Source organism: Rutidosis leptorrhynchoides, chromosome 3 (assembly GCF_046630445.1).
Source record: "Rutidosis leptorrhynchoides isolate AG116_Rl617_1_P2 chromosome 3, CSIRO_AGI_Rlap_v1, whole genome shotgun sequence".
Taxonomy (NCBI): domain Eukaryota; kingdom Viridiplantae; phylum Streptophyta; class Magnoliopsida; order Asterales; family Asteraceae; genus Rutidosis; species Rutidosis leptorrhynchoides.
In genome coordinates this window covers 469,971,705-469,995,971 of record NC_092335.1, presented here as the reverse complement: position 1 = coordinate 469,995,971, position 24,267 = coordinate 469,971,705, and the positions used below count along the sequence as shown (strand labels likewise).

The 24,267-nt window shown below is 36.0% G+C and overlaps 1 protein-coding gene and 1 pseudogene across 1 annotated transcript; one reads left to right on the top strand and one right to left on the bottom strand.

Annotated features, from left to right (window-relative positions):
• Positions 1-6,621: 6,621 nt before the first annotated feature.
• LOC139901658 (uncharacterized) lies at positions 6,622-7,026 on the top strand. The gene has a single exon (XM_071884346.1). The coding sequence runs from the start codon at positions 6,622-6,624 to the stop codon at positions 7,024-7,026; it is 405 nt and encodes a 134-aa protein (XP_071740447.1).
• A 5,301-nt stretch (positions 7,027-12,327) lies between these two features.
• On the bottom strand, positions 12,328-13,597 carry LOC139901657 (serine carboxypeptidase 1-like; annotated as a pseudogene).
• Positions 13,598-24,267: the final 10,670 nt, after the last annotated feature.

Here is a 24,267-nt window from a genome sequence, read left to right as displayed (position 1 = left end):
CCCGCGTACAAGACTTTAACACCCAAACACGTCTCAAATCCTTCAAACTCTAGTCGTACCTACACCATACACCTATATATCAATGTACGGAGAAAAACTGGGTGTTACAACTCTCCCCCACTTAGACTCGATCACGTCCTCGTGATCCTCGTCACTTAACCAAACGGACCACACTTCACGGTCCTCAAACATAAGTCCCAACCGACTTTCCTAAGCAATTCTTCCCACTGAAATGCCTTTAACAACTAAATCGTCACCCGCGATTTATCAAATCCACAATCCGAGCACTAAAACTTGCTCAATCCCTCACATCGGGAAATTCAACCAATCTCGTACCGAGATATCAACCCCTTAGCGTACCCTTACCGAGTACAACGTTAAAAGCAACCAAGTCTCAACCTAAGGTCAACAATTCGAAACGATGAAGACCGAACCAAACGAATCCTGACGGATAACACCAATCACTAAACATCCCTTGTAGTGCGCAATACGACCCATACACAACTACCATAACATCATAAACCAGACGGCTACAACCAATAACGCCCAAAACAATCATGGCAACGCTAATCCCAAGGTGTACAAAATCGACTATTGTCACACCCGTAACAACATGTGAGCGAAACACGGCTATCGCATCACTAAACATACCACACGGCCCTCACGACCCCACCATCGGTGTATAAAACAACTGATAGATCACAACACACGGTCCTTACGACCCCACCATCGGCGTATAAAACAACCGACAGTTCACACAACATGGTCCTTACGACCCCACCATTGTTGTATCAAACAACCAATAGATCAAACGACATGAAGGCTGGCCGAAAACACATGCGCCTTAGTGAATCCGAACTACACGCGACTCACTACCTTTACCACAACAACAATCGGGATTGGCCGAACTACACGCGCCTTAGTGAATCTGAACTACACGAGAGTCACTATCCCGGAGGAATGACCGAACTACACGAGTCAGTTGTGAATCCGAACTACACGAGACTCACTCCTCCATACAATGACCGAAACCACACGAGTCATTTGTGAATCCGAACTACACGCGACTCACTTACACAATAAGATGACCGAACTACACGCGTCATCGTGAATCCGAACTACACGTGATCCACCTCTAAAACTCAACACAGGAATGGTACTCGCATTTCCCACCGGTACTCGCATTTCCCGATAATGTTATACCATCCTGATATAACACTACTCCCATCACACACGCTCTTTGGCCTCCATCACGACGAGTAGTATAACATCGTGCACTGCTACACCATAGTGCATCCTAACGGAATACACTAACCATCAACACACGCTCTTTTGGCCTCGATCAACGAGTAGTGCAACATCGCGCACTGCTACACTATAGTGAATTCTAACGGATACCACTAACCATCACCATACGTACGCGTACACAACGTCAACACAAACGAGCAAGAACCGCCCATATCGCACATAGGTACAAAACAACAATTCCCCAAGAGAGAACCCGACATGCACATCCCTTAACCGAGGGATTTCACCTTGCTCGCCAAACACGTCCATTATCTCTCAACGAGATTTACCACATTACCACCTCGATGATAATTCAAATTCAAACCATAAGTACAATTTATCCGAAATTGTACTCTACCACAAATCGACCAAAACTAGGTCTCGACAACATTTTTCAGATCTACCAAAAGCATCATCCGAAATCTCACACTAAAACTTCCTCGGGCGGGAGTGTAACTCCCCCACTTGGAACTACATCACATAACCGCATCTCGTACAACCGTACCATGCTACCAAAGGTAGACTTTACCAACAATTGGGTTCACTCGACCCATCACCACATCTTGCTCCAACCGAGAGCACACGAAGGATTTAAATCAATCCTCAAACACCTCGAACAAAAAGTGTACTACAATTACACAAACCACACCCTCGCAATCATCCAATTGCTCTAGTTTGTCAATTTACACCTAGTCACTCATGTACCTAAGGGTTTCACTTCGGTACCCTAAGTACAATGTAACCGCAACACAATCGGAGTTGAACACCACGCTAGTAGGTATAAAAGAGGCACCTAATGTCGCGTCATATAAACTCCATTACCAACATACATCGAGATTCAAAACACTCGATTTCAAGGGTTTCTATCCTCCCGACGAACCTCATTGTTCATCACTTCAACACGAAAGCGAACACGCGCTTAACAACCGAACACCAAAAACCATTTCCATGGCTTGGTAGAAACATTTCCCAAATACTAAGGAATGCTTGGTTGCACCAAGTCTTACGCCCTTCGCCCGACAATCCAACATCACCATAGGGTACTTCCATTAGGAACGTCACCCATAACAACCATGTGCACAACACAAAGCATTTTACAACTCAAACTCAAACGGCACTTAATAAATACTCAAAGGGCATATTTATTAAAACGAAACGTACCTTAACGTCTCCTTGCCGCACCCGTCCCCGCTAACTTGGGACATTCCGACTTATGATGTCCTTCTTCTTGGCAATTGAAACACACCATACCATCACTCTTTGGTACCGAACATTCCCAAGACTTGTGACCCCTCATGCCACAATTGTAACATCTAGATGCACTAGAATCCGGTATACCAGTCCGCGTACCACCTGTGCTCACACTCGGACCCTTAGTCCTCTTACTCGGAGCACCATACGAAACAACCCTTCTCTCGCTCGAAGGTTCACCCTTCTTTGATCGTGAATACGACTCGAAACCTCTAGCCACGACGAATAATTCCGCAAACGATTTCGCGTGACCCCGGCTAATATTATTCTTCAAGTCATCATTCAAGGTTCGATAGAAATCTTGCATCAACAATTATCATTCCCCAAATACTCTGGGCAAAAACGAGCCTTCGCCATAAAGGTCGTCTTGAGAGTATTCAAATCCATAGATCCTTGTCGCAAATTTCGCAACTCATTATGCAATTCCCACAAATCGGTCGAAGTCCGGAACTCCTCGAAGAATTCCTCCTTAAACTCGTTCCACGATAAGGCCATAAACGTTTCGCCACCGACAAGATCGATCTTACCATCCAACCAATCCCTTGCCCTGCCCGCAACAGACTAGTAGCGAGTCTCGTCTTTTTCTCAGGAGGGCATTCAATAGTACGAAAACACCCTTTGACATCCGAGATCCAAGTTGTGCTTACCAAAGGATCCGGTTTCCCGTCATACATCGGGGGTTTAGTCCTCATGAAGCTCTTAAGACAACGCTCCATTTCACTACTACCCCGAAATTCGGAATGCTTCCTATCCATTTCTTCTCGAAACGCACTAATTTGCTCCGCAACGGCGGCCGCAACTCTAGAGTTAAACTCCTCGTCATTCGTCTCGATCTCGTTTCGCGTCGTCATTCTAAAGAATGCAAAACGATTAGTCCACGAACGTATAAAAACATACTCACAACACCGCCCCATCTTGCTCAACACTCGTCGTACATCACTTGTTAGACACGATTTGCACCCGTAATAAGGTTTGCAAGTCCTTATTACGCACACACGCCGTATCGACTTGTTAGTACAACAACCGTCTCGCTCGATGTTATAAACAAACACAAACAAAATTCTACGCAATATAACACACGCGAGAATTATCATCACAACACAAATAATATATTAATAATATCCACATTACTAATATAAACGTTAGTCAACCTATAAACAAGGCACTAACTAAACCCATTCCGACCCGTAATCCTACAAGTCCCGCAACAATAAGCACACACAAAAGTCTAAGTCTAGGCACCTATCTCAAGTTGCCTAAATCCCTTAGACCATGCTCTGATACCACTTGTAACAACCCAACCCGTATTAAAACCGGCCCATAAATTTTTTTTCCTTTTAATACGCTTTAAATAACACCTTAGGTCCCAATTGTGTTTCCATAAACATCTTTAATACAATAGAAGGTTTAATAACCTTAAAACATTTAATACGTGAGTTAATTATCCAAACGGACATACACGACCCGACTAGTTTAATTTCCAACAAAACCGAGCATGGTGATTTGGGACTACGCTACCCAAATCCTAATCGAATACAAAAGCAAGATCTTCTAAGCAACCTAGCCAAGATCTCTAATCCCCAAGCTCACCCGAGCCGCCAAGCATGCGAACCTATAAAAATATCAACAACGAGAGGGTAAGCTAACGCTTAGTGAATGATAATATACTACATACATATATATGTATAAAATGGACACGCCACACAAATATCAAATACCGCATACCGAAGCATCCATGTATAAGGCAACTACACTAAGCATACCGTACGATCTCTAAGCAACAAGCTAAAGATATCAACAAAGTATAAGTTCACCAACGACGATGTGAACAACGCCAATAAGCTACACCCGGAGGGTTAGCTACAACACAACATTACATTAATATATATAACAATATAAAATGAATAAGGTTAACCCCTTAACCCATTACCGAATACCAAACGCCACAATGAAGATTGGCCGAACTACACGAGCCTTAGTAATCCGAACCCACACGAGATTACTATCTTCACAACATCGAGGTTGGCCGAACTATACGAGCCTTAGCAATCCGAAACCACACGAGATTACTACCTCAATAAGATGACCGAACTACACGAGTCATCGTGAATCCGAACTACACGCGATTCACTTCTCAACATCAAAACCCACGGTCACGGGATTATAAAATCCACCACATCGGGGTCATCCACATCACAACCAAGTGTGATGACGTACACACATAGTGTGCACCTCGCCAAAGGTAGTCAACCAAAACGCACAACCGTGCCAATTGGACCTATACACAAGTCCATCAAAACCACCTATATGTGAAGTGAGCTCTATAACCGAGAACCACTTCACCCGACCCGCACCCATCCTACACATACATATGCATATAGGATATTAACACTCACCTTGTCGCCTTGAAGAAATGCTTCCAAGTAATCCGCAACTCGTCAATGGAAAGTACCTAATCCATTATCACAAATTCAACAACACACTTAGATTGTATCTACAAACCACCCCAATTCGACACTTAGTGCAATTTCGACCCAAATGCACTTCCAAGTACAAACCGCGCCCAAACTAACCAATAATCACTAACACGAGTGACAATGGTCCTAATATGCCAATTAAACCCAAACACAAGTGTTAAACACGTGTCGTACCCATTTTGACACCAAAACCCTAATTTTGACCCATTAAGTCAAAATCTCACCATTTACAGGTCTTGACACCAAAACACGTTTAACTCGGGTTTATACTTCAACTTAATCCATTTTAAGTTTATAAACCTTATTAAATCAACAATCGGGTCAAAATCATCATCAAACCCTAATTGCTTCCAACATCTCAATAATCACTAAATGCTAGTGATTTCACCCAAATTGCAAGTTTCACAAGCATGAACTTGTACACCAAACCCAAAACCCGCCAATAACAACAACAACAACCCGAATATTGGTGTTAATCTCCAATTAACAACTAAATGGGTTCCATCTATGAACATACAAGCCAAAAGCCTCAAATTTGAATGATGAACACGAAAATGAAATTCGAAGTTAGAGCTTACCACTAGTATCACCGTGTAGCCAAGAACGAGGAGAACAACCTAGTCAACTACGCTAAAGATCAAAACCCGCTTCTTCCTTTCTAAAATCCCACTTGAATCACTTGGGTGTTTGAGTTTTCTTGAGAGAAAATGAAAAGAAAAGATAAAAGAAAATAAGAAAATGAATGAGTGGATGAGGTTAAAACCCCAAATATGGCTCAAACGTGAAAAGACTAAAATGCCCTTGCTCCTCATTTAAAATTACACAAAATCGGTGCCAGTCTGCCCGTATTGCCGCGCCGCGGCCTTATTCGTCGCGCCGCGACGATTGCCTCGAACTGGTGGCTTTGTTTACAAGCTTTCTGACCCTGATTCTAGTGTAATGCCGCGCCGCGGCCTTCTGTGTCGCGCCGCAACCCAAGGCTCGACTTGAGCCCTTCTCCCGCGTACAAGACTTTAACACCCAAACACGTCTCAAATCCTTCAAACTCTAGTCGTACCTACACCATACACCTATATATCAATGTACGGAGAAAAACGGGGTGTTACATTATATTACTCCCTACTCGGTTTCATATCTATTGTCCATTATTCTTTTTAAGGATGTCTCAAATTAATTGTTCACATCTATAAATGAAAAAAAATAATGTGATAAAATTCTTTTGTACCCTTACTTTATATATGTAAGACAAAAAAATAGGTATAAGGTAAGGGTTTAGACTGGGAAGTAAATACAAAAGTACATGTGACAACTGTTAATCGATATATTGATATTATTCACTTGTTTTGTAATATGTTTTGTAAGCCCATTCATATAAGGGCCTTTCTAGATTATTCCAAGTCCATTAGGGTTATTGTTAGATGGACTATTTATATACATGATATGGCATTGCTTAATGAGATATACAACACAATTACGTTCATCATCATTAGTCTGTAACATGGTATCAGAGCCAAGGTTTTCTAACCCTAAATCGCAGCACCACAATTCGCACCACCCTCAGCTTCCTTCTTGTTCGTTTTAGCAGCCTTCAATCGTGACATCTTCCATGGCGCCATCCGGAAAGTATGACAAAGTCTACACTGTTACCTCGGTTACACACCTTATACCAATTAAACTTGATCTCGCCAAACTCAACTACACGCATTGGAGCACACTTTTTGCAAACCATTGCTCCAACTACAACGTGTCTGCTTTCCTTGAATCCGCAGTAACATCCAACGACGACGAAGACACAAAAAAGGCTGATGCAGCCGTTCTTGGGTGGATCTATCTCACGATCTCCGAACCCCTATTAGAAAGGCTTCTAAACACACAACCCAAAAACGCCTTTTCAGCATGGGAATTCTTGAAGAAGATTTTTCAGGATAATAAACTATCCAAGGTAGTGGAACTCACCGCTGAGCTACGTGCCATAAATATTGGCGATCTCACACCCGAACAATACTTTTGAAAAATCGACACCCTCTCCGCCATGCTTGCTAATCTCGGCACCACTATCCAAGACGAAGATCTCGTTACTTACGCGATATCAAAATGTTTTGTTCTCTCATGATGAACATGATTAGCAGAGATTTGAATAGCAGGATTATTATCACAATACATTAAAACAGGTAAAAGCTTATTAAGCTTAAGTTCAGTCAAAAGATTAATAATCCAAATAATTTCACAGGTGCAGGCAGCCATGGCTCTATACTCTGCTTCTGCAGAGGATTTAGAAACAGTTGGTTGTTTTTTACTTTTTCAGGAAATTAAACAATTTCCTAAAAATATACAAAAACCAGTAATAGACCTTCTATTGATTAAGTTTTTACCCCAATCAGAATCAACATATGCACTCAAAGTTAAAGAATTACTTTTACTGAAAGACAGACCTTTTCTAGGACAACCTTTTAAATACCTCAGAACCCTAAATGCCAAATTTAAGTGTGAAGGTTTAGGAGCATGCATAAATTGACTGAGAATATGCACAACATAACTAATATCAGGTCTGGTAATAGTAATATAAATGAGTTTTCCAATAAGCTTTTGATAAACAGTGATATTACTTATAACTTTCTCATTATCTTTTCCTTTATATGAAGAAACATTTAATTCAATAGGAGTAGATAAAGGTTTAGAAGCTAAAAGACCAAACTCATTTATTAATTCCATGCAGTATTTTCTTTGAGAAAGATAGATAGAATCATTGGTTTGAACAACTTCAATTCCAAGAAAATATTTCAATAAACCAAGATCTTTGATTAAAAACTTTGACTTAAGAAAATGTTTAACAGAATCAATTTCAGCCTTATTATTACCTGTTATTACTATGTCATCAACATAGACGAGTAAAACAACAAATATATCATGTTTATCCTTTATAAACATAGAATAGTCACATTTACTTTGAACAAATCCATTTTTAAATAAACTATTACATAATTTTTCATTCCACTTTCTAGGAGCCTGCTTTAACCCATATAAAGATTTATTTAATTTGCACACTTTTGTTTCACCCTTATTAAAGTAACCCTTGGGTAAAGACATGAAAACTTCTTCATCAAGTTCACCGTAGAGAAAGGCATTGTTAATATCAAGTTGAGATAATTCCCAACCTTTATTAACAGCAAGGGTGATGACACTTCTAATTGTAACCATTTTGACAACAGGAGAAAAAGTCTCATAGTAGTCAACACCTTCAGTTTGACTATAACCCTTAGCAACAAGTCTTGCTTTAAACCTTTCAATCTCACCAGTAGATTTATACTTTATTTTATAAATCCACTTACTACCAATAGGTTTTCTGTTAGGAGGGAGATCAGTTAGAACCTATGTATTGTTTCTATATAAAGCCTCCATTTCAGTGTTCATAGCTTCAACCCAATTGGGATCTTTAGATGCCTCAAAATAATTTGTTGGTTCAACTTGTTTATTTAAAGATGATGTGAATAAAAAATTTCTTTTGTCAAGTTTAGCACAATTAGCAAAATTCTCAATACCATACTTAGCCTTACTAGACATAACATAATCATTAAATTTTCTGGGTAAAACAGACTCTCTAGTGGATCTTCTCAAGTTATCAACAGGTGGTTCATGAACCACATTTCCCTCAGAATTAGAATCATCCTCTTGAAAAGAAAGAATGATATAATCATCATCAGATGATGTTGCAGATGTATCAACTACTCTGGTAGATTTAGGAGTACTACTAGGACCATGTCCATCACTAGAATAATCATTTTGAATATGATCATTTGGTCTAGTTCTACTAGTAGTTGGCTCACTAATACTGCCAGAAGTAGAGTCCAATCTACCTTCATTATTCAGACTTTGATTTTTAAAATTAGAATCATCATTAGGATCTTGAGAAGATTGCACAGCTTGAGAATTATCTAAATCAAAGAAAGAAAGAAGATCAGTATCATTATTATTAAAGCCCTGATCTTTAGACTTCATCTTAAAAGGAAATATATTTTCATAAAATTTTACATCCCTTGAGAAAATAAAAGTTTTTGACTCCAAATTATACAATTCATAACCTTTTTGAGAATTGGAATAGCCAACAAAAACACATTTGTTGGCTCTTGAAGCAAATTTATCATATTCATTTAGAATTTTTGAAAAACAGAGACAACCAAAAACCCTTAAATGACTAAGAGAAGGAGAATTTCCATATATAACTTCATATGGAGATTTTCCTTTTAGAACAGAAGAAGGAGTTCTATTGATAAGATATGTAGCAGTAAGAACACATTCACTCCACATGTTGAGTGGTACACCCCCTTGAAACAAAAGTGACCTAGAAACATTTAACAAATGTCCGTGTTTTCTTTCCACCACACCATTCTATTATGGTGTATAAGTACAAGAAGTCTGATGTAAAATTCTAGTTTTTAAACAAAAGTTGGTTAAGTTATTATTAACAAACTTTGTGCCATTATCACTTCTTAAAACCTTAATCTGTTTTTCAAATTGATTTTTAAACATGTGCACAAAACCATTTATATTCTCAGTAGCTTCACTTTTGTGACAAAGAAGATAAACCCAAACAGCCCTGCTAAAGTCATCCACAATGGTAAGAAAATATCTATAACCATCTATACAGGTAACTTTATAAGGACCCCAGATGTCAAGATGAATAAGATGACCAATGTCATGAGAAACATGATCACTTAGAGGAAAAGGTTCTCTAGACTGTTTAGCCTTATGGCATATGTCACATGGCAAAATACTGCCATCACCAAAACCTAAAGAACCTTTAAGAATTTGCAACACATGATCAGCTGGGTGACCAAGTCTGCTATGCCAAATAAATTTAGACACATAGCATATACTGGTACTAGAACAACTAGTATTATTACCCAGAATAGAAGAATCATTCAGAACATACAGACCACCTTGCATACTACCAGTCTCCAAGATCCTTCCCATCATGCCTTTGTGGGGCAAGTCCTGAATGTAACACATATTTTCATCAAAGCTAACAAACTTTTTACTGTCTCTAACAAGCTTATAAACAGACATGAGATTGACAAAGTATTCTGGTACAACCAGAACATCAAACAAAGTGACATTGGGTGTCACTTGGCAGTCACCAACCTTAAGAATCTTTGCCATTGAACCATTTAGATGTTCAACAACAAGATTAAGATCATAAATATCTACAATATTTGTCAGATATTTAGCATTGGTGATGTAATGTTGATTGGCACCAGAATCAATAATCCAACTTGGATTATCTTTGAAGATATTAGAACAAGTCATGTTAGACTTAAAATAACCAGTACCTGCCATGTTTGATTTAGGTTCACTGGTATTTTGCTTTGGATTCAAGAGTGATAAGAGAACAGCCATTCGTTCTTCAGAGAAAGGTTGAGAACCTTGAACAGAACAATCAGAAGAAGTAGAAGCAGAATTGTTAGTGTAACTTTTATTAGTACTAGTCCAGGAGGAACTAGTAGGATTATTATTAGACTTATTATTAGCCATTTTGCCTCTAAAACTAGGAGGATATCCAACAACCTCATAACACCTATCAATTGTGTGACCAATTTTATTACATTTTGTGCACTTAAGATTAGGATTAGGTCCTCTTGTTAACCTGGTGTTATTGGAAGGGTTATAAGTTTGGTTTGACAAAGTTTTAGTGACAAAGGCACAAGCCTGATTCCTTTTAACAGTATTACTTGAAGCATTTTTATGAGACTCTTCTCTTGACAGAGTAGCATAAGCAGTTTTAATAGTAGGAAGAGGTTCAGTTAATATTATGCTCCTTATTTGAGAATATGATTCATCCAGACCCATTAAAAATTGCTTTAGCTTAATTATTTCCATATGTTCTTTAAATTCAGTAGTATTATCAGGTATGTGAACCATAGCATCAAATTGTTTCCATAAAGAATTAAGTGTGTGATAATATTCAGACAAAGATGAACCATTTTGAGTTAATGAATTAATCTTTTTATGCAAATTGAACACAACAGAACCATCAACCTTATCATAAGTCTCTTTTAATTCAGTCCAAACTTCAGAAGCAATAGTAGAATAAACTTGTCCAAGATATAATTCTTCTGAGATGGTACCCAGAATCCAAGAAAGAACCACTGAATTACATCTATCCCATTGATTCCCCAAAATAGCATTTGTTTTATCTTTTTTAACTTTTCCATTAACAAAACCCATTTTATTTTTAGTTTGCAAAGCTAGAGTCACGACACAAGACCACACTCTGTAATTTTCAGTGCCAGTTAACTTCAAAGTAATAATAGGTGTGCTACTAATATCAGATGGATGTAAATACAGTGGATCTCCAAAATCAAGTTTACTAATCAAAACATCATCACTAACAGTTCCAACCATGAATAAAGAATATATGCAACAAATACAGATTAGCAATATAACAGATAGAGAAAGTAGAAACAGATATCACAATTAATATCAAATAGCAGATAACAGATACCACCAACAACTATCAAGAACAGATGCAGACAATAAGAACAGATAACACAAGAAATATCAAGAACAAATAATAAAGAACAATTAATAATGAAAAACACGAATAAAAGCGAGACTCCCCTTTGAAGATGATAATAACAAATGATTGAGATGAAGATAAGCAGCGGGTGATAGAATTATCACTTCTTCAAAGGACAATTAGTTGATGAAACCCTAATTTGAGACGATGCCCAAATTTTTAGATCCAAGAACCCTAGCACGATACAAACCCTAAATCACCAGAATCGAACGTGTTTGATGAAGAACACAATTGATTCAAGCATCAACCGCTCTGATACCATGTAAAAATATACAAATCAAGCACCACAATCAACCACAACTTCCAATAATAATCAGATCCACAATTACACAAACAAAATTGTTCACAATCGATGAACAATAAATCGAAAGAATAGATGAAATACAAGATCAACTAGATCAATTTGATATTGAATCTATGAATACAAAAAATTATGAGAGAAAACTTGAGAGAACATCGAAATCAATCTTGATAGAATGTGTTATGATTCCAGAACCCTAAAATTAACCTTTTAACCTCCATACCACATAAGTCGGCTACCAAATGTTTTGAGGGATATAATTTACATTTTAAACCCTTAACTTCTAGACTTGAACTCTTTAGCTACAGTCCTTAACTTCAATAGATCTTTCAAAGCAAGTCCAAAAATAGACAGCAGCAATCTACTCAGCTAAACCTACGCAAACCAGAATAAGTTAGATGATTGAAACAATCAAGATTCTATTTTACTTACCTGATTTAACAACCTTTCAAAGTCGATTCATCATCGATCAACGCATTTCCTATCTGCAAAGTTAATTAATACCTTTATTTACAATTGCAAAAGATGGTATGTGAAACAGAGTAATTAAAGTGTATAAATAAGTGAACGTACTGCGATCCCTTTGATATTGAGGGAAGTGTCGTTTTTGTAATAATTTTGAAAAATGATATCAAGGGCTAGTTGAGGTACGTAATGTCCAGCGTAGCTTTCTCCAGTTATGTAAAAATCGCGATATTTGTATTGTGGGAATCTTTCGAGCCAATTAACGAGAAAAGTGTAAGAATCATGCATAGTGTTCCCGTCACTCGAATTGTTAATTATAATCAGAAGTTGTATTTGAATACGAGAATCCCACTCCCGCTGGCGACTCTAAAAATAGAATATTTGCAACTGCACAATGCAAAATTTTTGTATATCAATATAAATATATGATATGATTATGATCCACGTCTAATTAGAACAAGATCATAAAAATTGAAAAATATAATCTAGATAAAATTACGCGGGGTCCTATGGTATGTTCAAAACTACTAATGGTGTGCGAAAGAATTTTTTTAACTTGGGAATCCCGTAGTATACACCTGTTGCATGGAGAGTCCAAAAAGCTATTGTCCGTCAAATCTGTTCGTTAGCATTTTGAACATACCATAGGACCCCGGCGTAATTTTGACTATAATCTAACCATTGTTCCATGCAAAGTTGTTTCTGAAAAGAGTTTTGCCATCACTATTGATTCTGAATGGTCCTAGCTCTGCCATCGCTCCGATCATCGAAGAACATCCTGGTCCTACAAGATATGAAACATATGTTTGTTTTCAACTTGATAACGACACAATTAATAAATTAAATAATTATTAAAATTATGGATATAGTCATATAGATACCTCCATTAAGCCATAAAACTAATGGTTTTGTTGAAGAATCAGTAGGTGACTCAACGAAATAGTAGAAAAGGGCCCTGCCTGCGTTTGGATCAACAGTAACATAACCTGAGTACTGATCAAAATCGACACCTGCAGGTTGGCCTGGCAATGCCGAAATCTTATCAAGCTGCGATAAACCATCTTGTGGTCCCACATGAGTAGCACGAGCAGCATGATTTACACCTGACCGTGAGTCTTGAACAGGTCGGTTTGTAGATTGTTTTGATTTTAGCAACTCATACAGTCGTTGTGCCTGAATATCAGCATTGCCTAAACCAAACAAGGCCAAAAGGCAAAAAAATGCAATGAGTTTTATCATCATGTTATATTTGGTGCATACTATTTTCTTACTTTATGCTTCTTTATATAACTGGTGATACTTTTGACATTATGTTTTCTAGCTAAGGTCGACTTTAGGCGTTAACTCCTAGGGACTATTTTCGTTAGTTTTATCAAAAATGCTGAAATGGACATTTTGGAAGTGTTGACATTATCTTTGAAGAATAACAAACTGACAACATATGTGATCATCTTTTCATAGTTGACTCGATTTGTATGTTAGTTTGATTATCGATCACATATTCCAGTTGCATTGATAACATCAAGTCAAACTACATGGTATGTTGTCTTATGTTTGATTTCTACTTCTTAAAACATTCAAAACAATACAAATCAGTATTTCTTAATTATATGATTAATTAAGTCGGCAATTTAGTGGTGACTTTTTCAACTGTATATTTTCTAGCAAGGTATTCGCTCGTCTCATATTAACATTTGCAAAAGCTCTCTAAAACTTTGAAAGGCCAACATCAAACGCTTACCAACCAAACACTAAATCATTTCGCAAACACGTTACTCGGTTTGCAAAATGCTTCAAAAATCTGACCCTGATCCATTTTCGTGAATCTCTCCCTATGGCCTATTCACACTATACTCAATCTCTATGTGTCTAAAATCAGTATCTTAGCATATTGGTATTATATTCTCAATGCAGATTTAGTATTGTAGGTTTGGTTATATAATTAATGAGTGCAGCAAAGACACCATAGGTAACTGACCGATTTGCTTATGTTGTACTTGAACTTTTTATAAAGTTTCAACCAGGTTCTGCTTGATATTTAAATTGATTTAGGCATAAAATCTATACATGATAGTAAAATTGCTATCAAATTAGTACAAGACAGCAATCAAAGTGCTTGAAAATTTAACAATCTATTGCATATATACCAATATACGTGTCTGATACATAAATAATAATATGTATGACCAAATAAAGAAAAACACATAAACAATCATTAAATCTTTATATATGGATTACAATATGATATGATAGTACTAATAGCAGTAGTTCATAGACGAATCACACACGATAATCTATAAGACAGATTTTAAGGCTGGGTTGGCAACGTGGGCTTTGGAACCTCGGGAATTGATGGGTTTGGGATTTCAGGAATAACGGGCTTTGGAACCTCAGGAAGAGTAGGTTTCGGAATCTCAGGAACTGCGGGCTTTGGGACCTCAGGAAGTGTGGGTTTTGGAATTTCGGGAACCTCAGGCTTTGGGATCTCGGTTACTGTAGGTTTTGGAATCTCAGGAACTGTGGGCTTAGGGATTTCGGGAACTGTTGGTTTTGGGATCTCAGGAAGTGTTGGTTTTGGGACCTCAGGAAGTGTTTGTTTCGGGATTTCGGGAAGTGTTGGTTTTGGGATTTCGGGAACTGCGGGTTTTGGGATTTCAGGAACAGCGGGTTTTGGGATCTCGGGAATGGTGGGTTTTGGGATCTCAGGAACTGTGGGTTTTGGGATCTCAGGAACAACTGGTTTGGGGATCTCAGGAAGAGTAGGTTTGGGAATCTCGGGGAGTGTGGGCTTGGGAAGCTCCGGAAGTGTGGGTTTTGGAAGCTCGGGGACTACATCCTTCGTGAACTCCGGAGCAGCGGGCTCTGGAACTTCAGGAATTGTGGGCTTCGGAAGTTCAGGAGCAGTTGGCTTTGGAAGTTCCGGGAGCGTGGGCTTCGGAATCTCAGGGAGGGTGGGCTTTGGTAGCTCCGGGATTGTGGGCTTTGGAATCTCGGGAATGGTGGGCTTTGGAAGCTCAGGAACTGTGGGCTTTGGAAGCTCGGGAACTGTGGGCTTTGGAATCTCGGGAACAGTGGGCTTTGGAAGCTCGGGAACAGTGGGCTTGGGAATCTCAGGAATGACGGGCTTTGGAAGCTCGGGAACCGTGGGCTTTGGAATCTCGGGAATAGTGGGCTTTGGTATCTCAGGAATGACGGGCTTTGGAATCTCGGGAACTGTGGGTTTGGGAAGATCTGGAAGGGTGGGTTTTGGAATCTCGGGGAGGGTGGGCTTTGGGATCTCGGGAATTGTTGGATTTGGAAGCTCGGGTGTCTCCAAAAGCTTACGCGCATCTACCATGATACTTGGTGCTAAAGTGCTTGAAACTAGTACAAGGAGAAAGGAAGTGATGTAAAAATGACCCATTATTATTGCAAGTTGTAGATAAATTTACTAAGATAGATGAAGAAACAAAGGAAAGAGTTAAAAGTGTTTAAATTGTTGTAATATACTGAGAATGTATGCTATTCTGATTTAGATTTATATAGTAGATACATATATCAGTTGGTGAGGAAAAAAATATATTTAGGTACTTTTTAGCTCAACTTCTTATCAATATATTAGACTTGTCGTACTACCTTTTGAAACTCTGATACGGGTACGGTCATGTATCTACACGTTTTATAACTTTGAACATGGTTGTTATTTATTGTTAAGGTCAAAGATGATATGTCATAGGTTGATGACCTAATTTTATCCTAAAATAAGTTTTAAAATATTTAACTTGTTTAATTACACAATCAAATAGCATTACGGATTTACGATAGTACTGAATCTTTTGGAAATTTAATGTTATAAGCATGGAAAATCACAGGTAAAAATGACTGAACACGTACCTTGAAGAACACAAACTGGTTTTACTCTTAAATTCGCATAAGCAACATTTCGATAAAACCTTATTCAGTTTACAAAATGCTTCACAAATCTGACCCTAATCAATTGTCGTGAATCTCTCCCAATGGCCTATTCATAAAGTATTGCTGTGAAATTTAAGTCAAAATCTTACAACTTAGAAACCGGTCATCATTCCAGGAATTGGTAATCGGTAATTCTCCCATAATGTAGAGTTGTAGACGGTAAATAATAGGCATGGGCTTATAGAAGCATGGGCCATGGGCTCACCTGAGTCTGTTAATTGTTATTGGGCTCTGGACGGTGTTGGTGCTAAACAAGGTCTTAAACCATGTTCACATTTCCCTTCCCTTAGTGACTACTCCAATAATTGGCGATTTGCGAATTTTAAAATCAAAACTCAATTAGGTCCTAATTTTTTTTCCAGTAGTAATTATATTTGAATGCTATTTAGCGGTTGTCTACTTAAAAAAAAATTTATAAATTTTAAAAATGTGAGGTCCTATAGTATAAATTATTGTGACATATACAATTTGAAGAGTATAATAGTGATTGTTTACCTAAAAAAATAATAATACTATAATACTAAAAATATATGGGGTACTATAATTAAATTTAGTGTTGTCCCATACAAATTGAATAATACTTTTAATACAAAGTTTCAAACTAGTGGTGTCCCGTGTGTTACATAATAGAAAACCCCATAGGTATAGTTTTATTATAGCACGGTATATATAGGGATACAAGAAACATATAACCTTAAAAACTCTAACAGACCCAAGCCCACATATTGGACTTGGGCCTAATCCTATCATCTAACACTCCTCCGCAGTCCGAACAGCGAAATCGCGAAAGTTCGGACTGGAGCAAAACAATAAACATAAAGATTAAATTAAATAAATAGATGAAATAAGCTTTTTTTTCTCATTTGTTGCATCGAATAGCCTGATATTTGTTGATAGAATTGGAGATTTCTTGACGGCTTCTCCTCTTCCGTATCGTTTTTTTCTTTTACGCCGTGGCTTGCTGTGCCTAAGGATCAAGTACCACTTTGATATGCTACTTTTGGCGACGATAACGGTATTCAACGCTGCAAAAGAGTTTTTTTTTTTCCTCTTTTTTTTTGGGGTTTGAAACATAGTCAAGCTAGGCGGCTCAGCCCCACGCCGATTTTATTTTTTGACATAGATTTTATTATTGGACTTGAGCATAATCCTATCATCTAACACCGTGAATTCATGGGCTTCAACATAGATTTGCCGGACTCCAATAACAATTCGATTTGCCGTCGTTTGGTTTTAGGATTTTTTTTTTTCATTTTTTTATTTTAACTTTTTTTAATCTATTTGCATAAGGTTCAAGATTTTATTTTTAGTTTACTTATTACTTATACTATGCACAATGATATTTTTTCCATCTTTTATTAAAATACTAGTTAAAGATCCGCGATTTCGCGGGTTTTATAAAATGATGGAATTTAATAAAGTATTTGTTAACAATTGCTAATAGTTTAACAACACAAATTACTTGACATTAAAGTTATAGCAAGGGTAAACAAAACCAATATTTTTATAAAATTGCTTGTAGATGGTAAATATATGTATTACACCATCTTCTGCCTTTTGTCATCTGTCTTTTATTTCTGATGTTGGATAAATTAATAATCAGCTATTGTTGTTGTTATATTTGCTTCTTCATGTTGTAGAATAACACTAACTCTAACATTAGTAACGGGTGCTTTGTTGAATAACACTATTCAAATGAATAAACTTACCCAAATAACCCTATAAACACAAATTAACAAGCATTCTCAATAAACACTTATTTTCTTTTCTTAAAGGAGTTTCCTCACATAATTGCTTATCTGATGGCCAAACATAATTTGTTTGAATCTAAATACTGTACTGACAATAATGAGGTGTGTGTGTGTGTGTGTGTGTGTATATATATATATATATATATATATATATATATATATATATATATATATATACATACATATACATTAAAAGAGTCTCAATTAGCTAATAAATATTTTCAAAACCCCCTTAATTACCATTAGATTAAAAAATTACATTACAATACCCCTTGATCCAACGGTCCTTAATCATCCATTAAAAATATTAGCTAATAAATCAATTTTTAAAAAACTCATCCCTAAAATACCCTTAAAATTTGGAAACACGGCAGCCGCTAAATCACATTCATATTTTAATAGTTAAACAGTCCATAAACATTTGTCAATAACATGTTAAAAAAAAAAAAAAGAATCTCAAATGTACTTATGAATGTGACCTATCAATGGTTAAATCATATTTGGTAAAGTATATTTTGTATGCAAATAAAATTAACTCACCCAAAGATTTGCTTTTTCAGATCTTGAAGAAAACGTACGTATTATGATCGCTGGTCCAGGAGTGGAGTCTTTCAACTTTAGCGAGTTGTTCTTTAATATTCATACTTGTATGATCGGATGCATCGGGATTTCTAGTGGCATTGAGAAATTCGGTCTTACTAATTTTTACAACATCTAAACGATCATCAGATAGTTAGTGTCTTCTGAATGTCTCTTGTGTGAAACCAATGAACCATGAGAAGTCGATCCCGTTTCCCATTTGTTTGGCTGAGAAGTCTGAGCAGTAAATTCTGTACTTAAGGAAACAATTGTTGCACGCGTTAAACATACTAAACCTTAAACGTTAATCAATAAACCCTAAATACTAAAACCTAAATCATATAACCTAAACCATAAATCATAAATTCTTATATCTGAACCATAAATCTTAACATGTAAACAATAAACCCTAAACACTAAATCATAAACCCTAAACCTTATATCTAAACCCTAAACTCCAAAACCTAAACCAACCCTAAACAACCAACGCTATACGCTACACACTAAACCATAAACCCTAAACCCTAAACTCTAAACCCTAAACCCTAAAATCTAAACCCTAAACCATATACCCTAAACCCTATACACTAAACCTAAACCCTAAATCCTATACACTAAACCCTAAACCCTAAACCCTAAACCCTTTATCTATACTTTATACCATAGATTGTAAAAACAAAACCCGAAACCTATATACTAAACCTTAAATAATAAATTCTAAAATCTAAACCTTAAACCTTAATGTCTAAATCATAAACCATAAACACTAAACCCTAAATCATTTATTAATAGCATATTATATTGTATTTATTAATACCATCATAACAAAGCTTTGTCTTCGATAATAACAGGAAAGGTGGAGTTTTCAAGAAATAAATGATTGAATCCTTTGATTTAAAAACTAAATCTAAACCCTAACCCTAAACCCTAAGCCCTAAAATCTATACCCTACCCTAAACCCTAAACCCTATATTTAAACCCAAAACCCGAAACCAAAACTCTAAACCCTAAATATAAACTCTAAACCCAAAACCCAAAACTAAACCCTAAATCTGAACCCAAAACCCTAAACCTAAACTCTAAACTATAAACCCTAAACCCTAAATCTAAACCCTAAACCTAAACTCTAAACCCCAACCCTAAGTCCTAAAATATAAACCCTAAACCCAAAATCTAAACCCAAAACCCTACACCTAAACTCTAAACCCTAAATCTAAACCCTAAACCTAAACCCTAAACCCTATACACTAAACCCTAAACTCTAAACCCAATATCTATACTCTAAATGGCTTACGTAATTGTTCATTATGAGATATTAAAAGGACCCGTTTCATTTAGTTATCTAACCCACTAGACCCGCCCGTCTTGCCACATCTAAAGCTATTAAAGAAGAGAATAACATTTACATCTTTCTTAAAACATATATTTAACACAAAGGAATAAAACAATTACTATTACAGTTTAAAAATAATAAGAAATTATACCAATGTAAAAAAATTATTATACTTATTGGACTTCTATTTAAAATAGAAAATCTACATACCTTTGTGTTACCATAATAATAAGTGGAACTATTTGACATCCAACCATCAACTATTTCCTTATATTATCAATTATTTAAAGTCACAACACTTGGAACCACTGATTGTGTCCACTTTATGTTCCTGCACAAATGCAGAGCACATGTTAATAATTATAATTATTTACATGGATAAAATCAAGATGTAAGAAGTGGCAATTTCAACCCATTTTGTTTAGCGCATTTTCAACTCATTTAGTTTAGTCAGTCACTTTTGGTTACCTTAGAAACAGAAAGCAGAAAACCAAACATCTTAATTAGTTACCCGAGTCGGAACATGGTCGGTCGGGTTAACCATAAAAAGAATTTTTACTTTAAATTTTTTTAAATTGTTAGTCTAATGTCTATTATAATCTGCAATTGCCCAGATCTTCAAAAGTACAATAAATCAACAGTATGATGTTGCCCAGCTAAGTTACAAAATTGATGAATAAGCAATGTCTCATAGCAATTTAAAAATCAATACCTCATAATCACCATCTGATTTTTATTTCGATCCCAATGATGTTGAATGCCTAAAACCAACAAATCAACCAGTGACGATTAACAATTACAGATGTAAATTTATATTACTTGCAATACTGAAACTTCATGTCTCTGGTTTATCATTCGCTGACAATCTGTAATTTTTTTATCTCGAGCAAACATGGTAACAAAAAATTAGAACAAAATGTATAGATTGTAAATATATATTACCTGCAGCACCATAAAAATGCATACCAACTTTTACAATTACAGATCCAACTTTAACAAAACAGAGCACATATATGTATAAAAACGCGAACCAACATCTATAACCCAACATGTTCTTATTCGATTGTGTTTAGATCGCCACCTCAAATGGATAAGAAAAAGAAATACGTTAACTGGGAAGAAATCATACACGGAGTAATAAAGTTAATATGTTAAAAACGGTTATTATGTTAAAATAATAGCATAGTAGTAGAACACATAACACATACAGTAGCAAATGCATCTAAATTTACCTCTTGGGTGTTGTCCTTTTGATATACCTCAAACAGAGTTAAATCTATTTCACTTGCCACTAATGATATGCATGCGTGGAATTTCTTATATTCTCTCCTCAGTCCATTGCCATGTATCTGTAATAGAATTGCTATTTTTTTTTTCTCTTGTTTGCTTAAAGATGTGACATGAAGCATATACAACTAAAGATATTGTGAATGTAAGATAGATATTAGATTGTACATTGCTAAATAAACATATACATATATTGAAGAACTGAATCATTAATAATGTTACTTCTTAATAGTACTCGGTAATAGTTACTCTTTTAAACACTGTATATATTATACTTGTTATCAAACACACTACAATACCACCTAAATTTTATAAGGGATTATCTATATTGTGCGACGCCCTTCTTCTGGGTTAGATGTTACGGAGGTACCTTTTATATGTGTACGCGCCACATAAACACGCACCCCACTCCATAAAGATAGAATAAGGTCCCATGTAGACCGCTATCAGTAGCAGCATAGGCACGCTGCTACCCTCCTGCTACTCGTGTAAAGAAAGTAAAATTCACATTTCATAGCAAGAATTAGAATATAGAGTCGAACCCGAACCCGAACCCTGAAAAAATAAATAAAGTGGAAGCCGTTTTTAGGGCCTTAAACAATGGAGGGACACGTATAAAGAAAGTAAAACTAAAAAAACAGTATTAGGTTGAACCCTCACCACATGTTTTTGGTAACAAAGGAAATTACCAACTGAGCTAGATAAACACTTAGTAGTAAATGGGAAATTAACCGTCACCCATCCCACCTCTTTTTAAATCATTATGATACATTTTGCTGGGCCTATCATAACAGGATATATACACACTAGGATATATACACACTGCTTATAACATAACAATAACAACCTGAATAACTGTAAAAGTAAACATCATTATAACATGGTTTATGTGTATAAGCAATCACTTTTCTTAGATAGTTAGGATGTTACTCACATTTGGAAAGTTTCAACTTACATGTGAGTCACTATTTTTTCCAAATTGTACATCGCAACAAACTTTTTAACACACTTTTTGTGGTAATGCTGAAACCAACCATCTTTTCGGGAATCTTAACAACAATATGACGAATCACATTGCCTATTTGTGTCACAAAACCAAAATATAGGCGTATTTTAATTAGTTGATAATGAATCAAATAATCTGACTAGACATTGTTAAACAGAAACAACAAATTCAAATTTTAATCAACTTAATACCTTCTTCAAATGCTTGATATTGTCAACAACATACGCATCTGGCTTATCACACTTGTCAACGGATGTCTTCACCACCGATCAAACTGTTAGTGTTATCTCTCCTTTTGGGTTAACATCACCATCTTCATTAAGTTGAGAAGCACTCTGTTTATAAAGGGACAATCAGTTAAGATGTTTAATGACTACATTGTAATAATTAAATTATAAATTTGAATTAGTACCAAAATTATAATTATTTCATCTCTATTAGTAAATATGGACATACGCATCTCTGTATTGTTCCATGGGATCAACATCTTCATAAAGACAACTTATAATATATAGTTGTAAGCTAAAATAAAAAAGTGCTCAAAAATAAAAATGGTTCAATATAAAACATCGTGATCGAGAATTCGAGATACGTGCTGTAATAAAGTGAATCATACAAAACTATCGAGCCATTGGAGAATTCAAACCGATAAATTACCTGCTAAAATTGATAGAGAAATGCGATTAAAGATTGAATAAACGTTGCCGAACAGATTTCAACTATCATAATGTTCAACAATTACAACGTGATTGATTGTTTCAAGTGTATAGCTATTTCAAACCATTTACATGAAGACCGTCACTTTTGGGTTTTTTTTTCTTATAAACTTAGCTACAATGAAACAAGTCAAATATACCAAATAATAAAATTTAAGTATTCAAATGCTTACGACCATCTAAATCATTTTATTCTAGATAAATATTACTCTTGTAGTTTTCATATTCAGATTTAATTAATTGGTTATTACTATAATTCTAATGAATATTAGACAAAATAGGGTCAGAAGAAACCCGATCCAAACCATATATTGTCATCTGACCCGTATTAGAAAATTACCAGTGAAACAATCTTGACTTGGGGATCACCATTGGTAAATGTCTGTTCAGGAATTATCAAAAGCTGATTGGTTAAGTGCCTATTTTTCATTGCGTATGGTCTTATAAGGCGAGTAAACCATCCCCATGCATGAATCACTTTAATCTTCATGCATTGTTTAACAGCTCCTCCACTGCAGGAAGTAATTTACTCTTAACATCCACAATGACTGCTTGCCCAAACAAAATTTGTGTTATCCAATAAACAATCGTGGTGGAACAACTCTATTATTCTTAATATGCTTACTCAACCCATATTTTGTAGTCATTATATACCTTTGCGAGAGCTGTCTTCCAAGATTGAAACATGTTTTTGCAGTAGCCATTTCTATGCTAACGTGTCTTCAAATGTTAAAATCGCTACAAAATCTTTGCACTTGGAAAAAAATTTATGTTAATATTTTGAAAATGTAGCTTATTAGTCATATTTAAAAGATAGCTTAATTACAAAACCTAATGACATGGATCAGAAACTCAGTCATATAGCCGAAATGGACTCGTTCTATTTTCAGGTGCACAACAAAACTATCAGCTTTTTCTCGAACCTATTTTGACCAATTAACAATCATTTAGCAACTTGATAATAGTAAGCTTTTGTATACACTTACAAAAACCAAAGGTAAGAGAGAGAGAACTCACATCCTAATTCGAAAGAACTAAAGACACCACTTCAATTTGTTTGAACTTATTAATAGTTAAGTATATCCAAGTTCAAAATTGGACGATTAAGGAATTATTGTTACAAGGTAACCTTCAGATGTAAGAGTTCACTCGAGTTACGTTTCAATTTTATACAACTATTTAGCAAAAACGTGTAGAAGTACCATCCTGACTAGCCTTCCTTGTTTCCTTGAACAATCGAATGTTATTCCGTATCTCTACCAGGCCGATGGATATCAAACATCCTA

Coding starts and splice junctions, on each gene's coding strand:
- LOC139901658 (XM_071884346.1), top strand. CDS start 6,622: ATGGCGCCATCCGGAAAGTATGACAAAGTCTACACTGTTACCTCGGTT.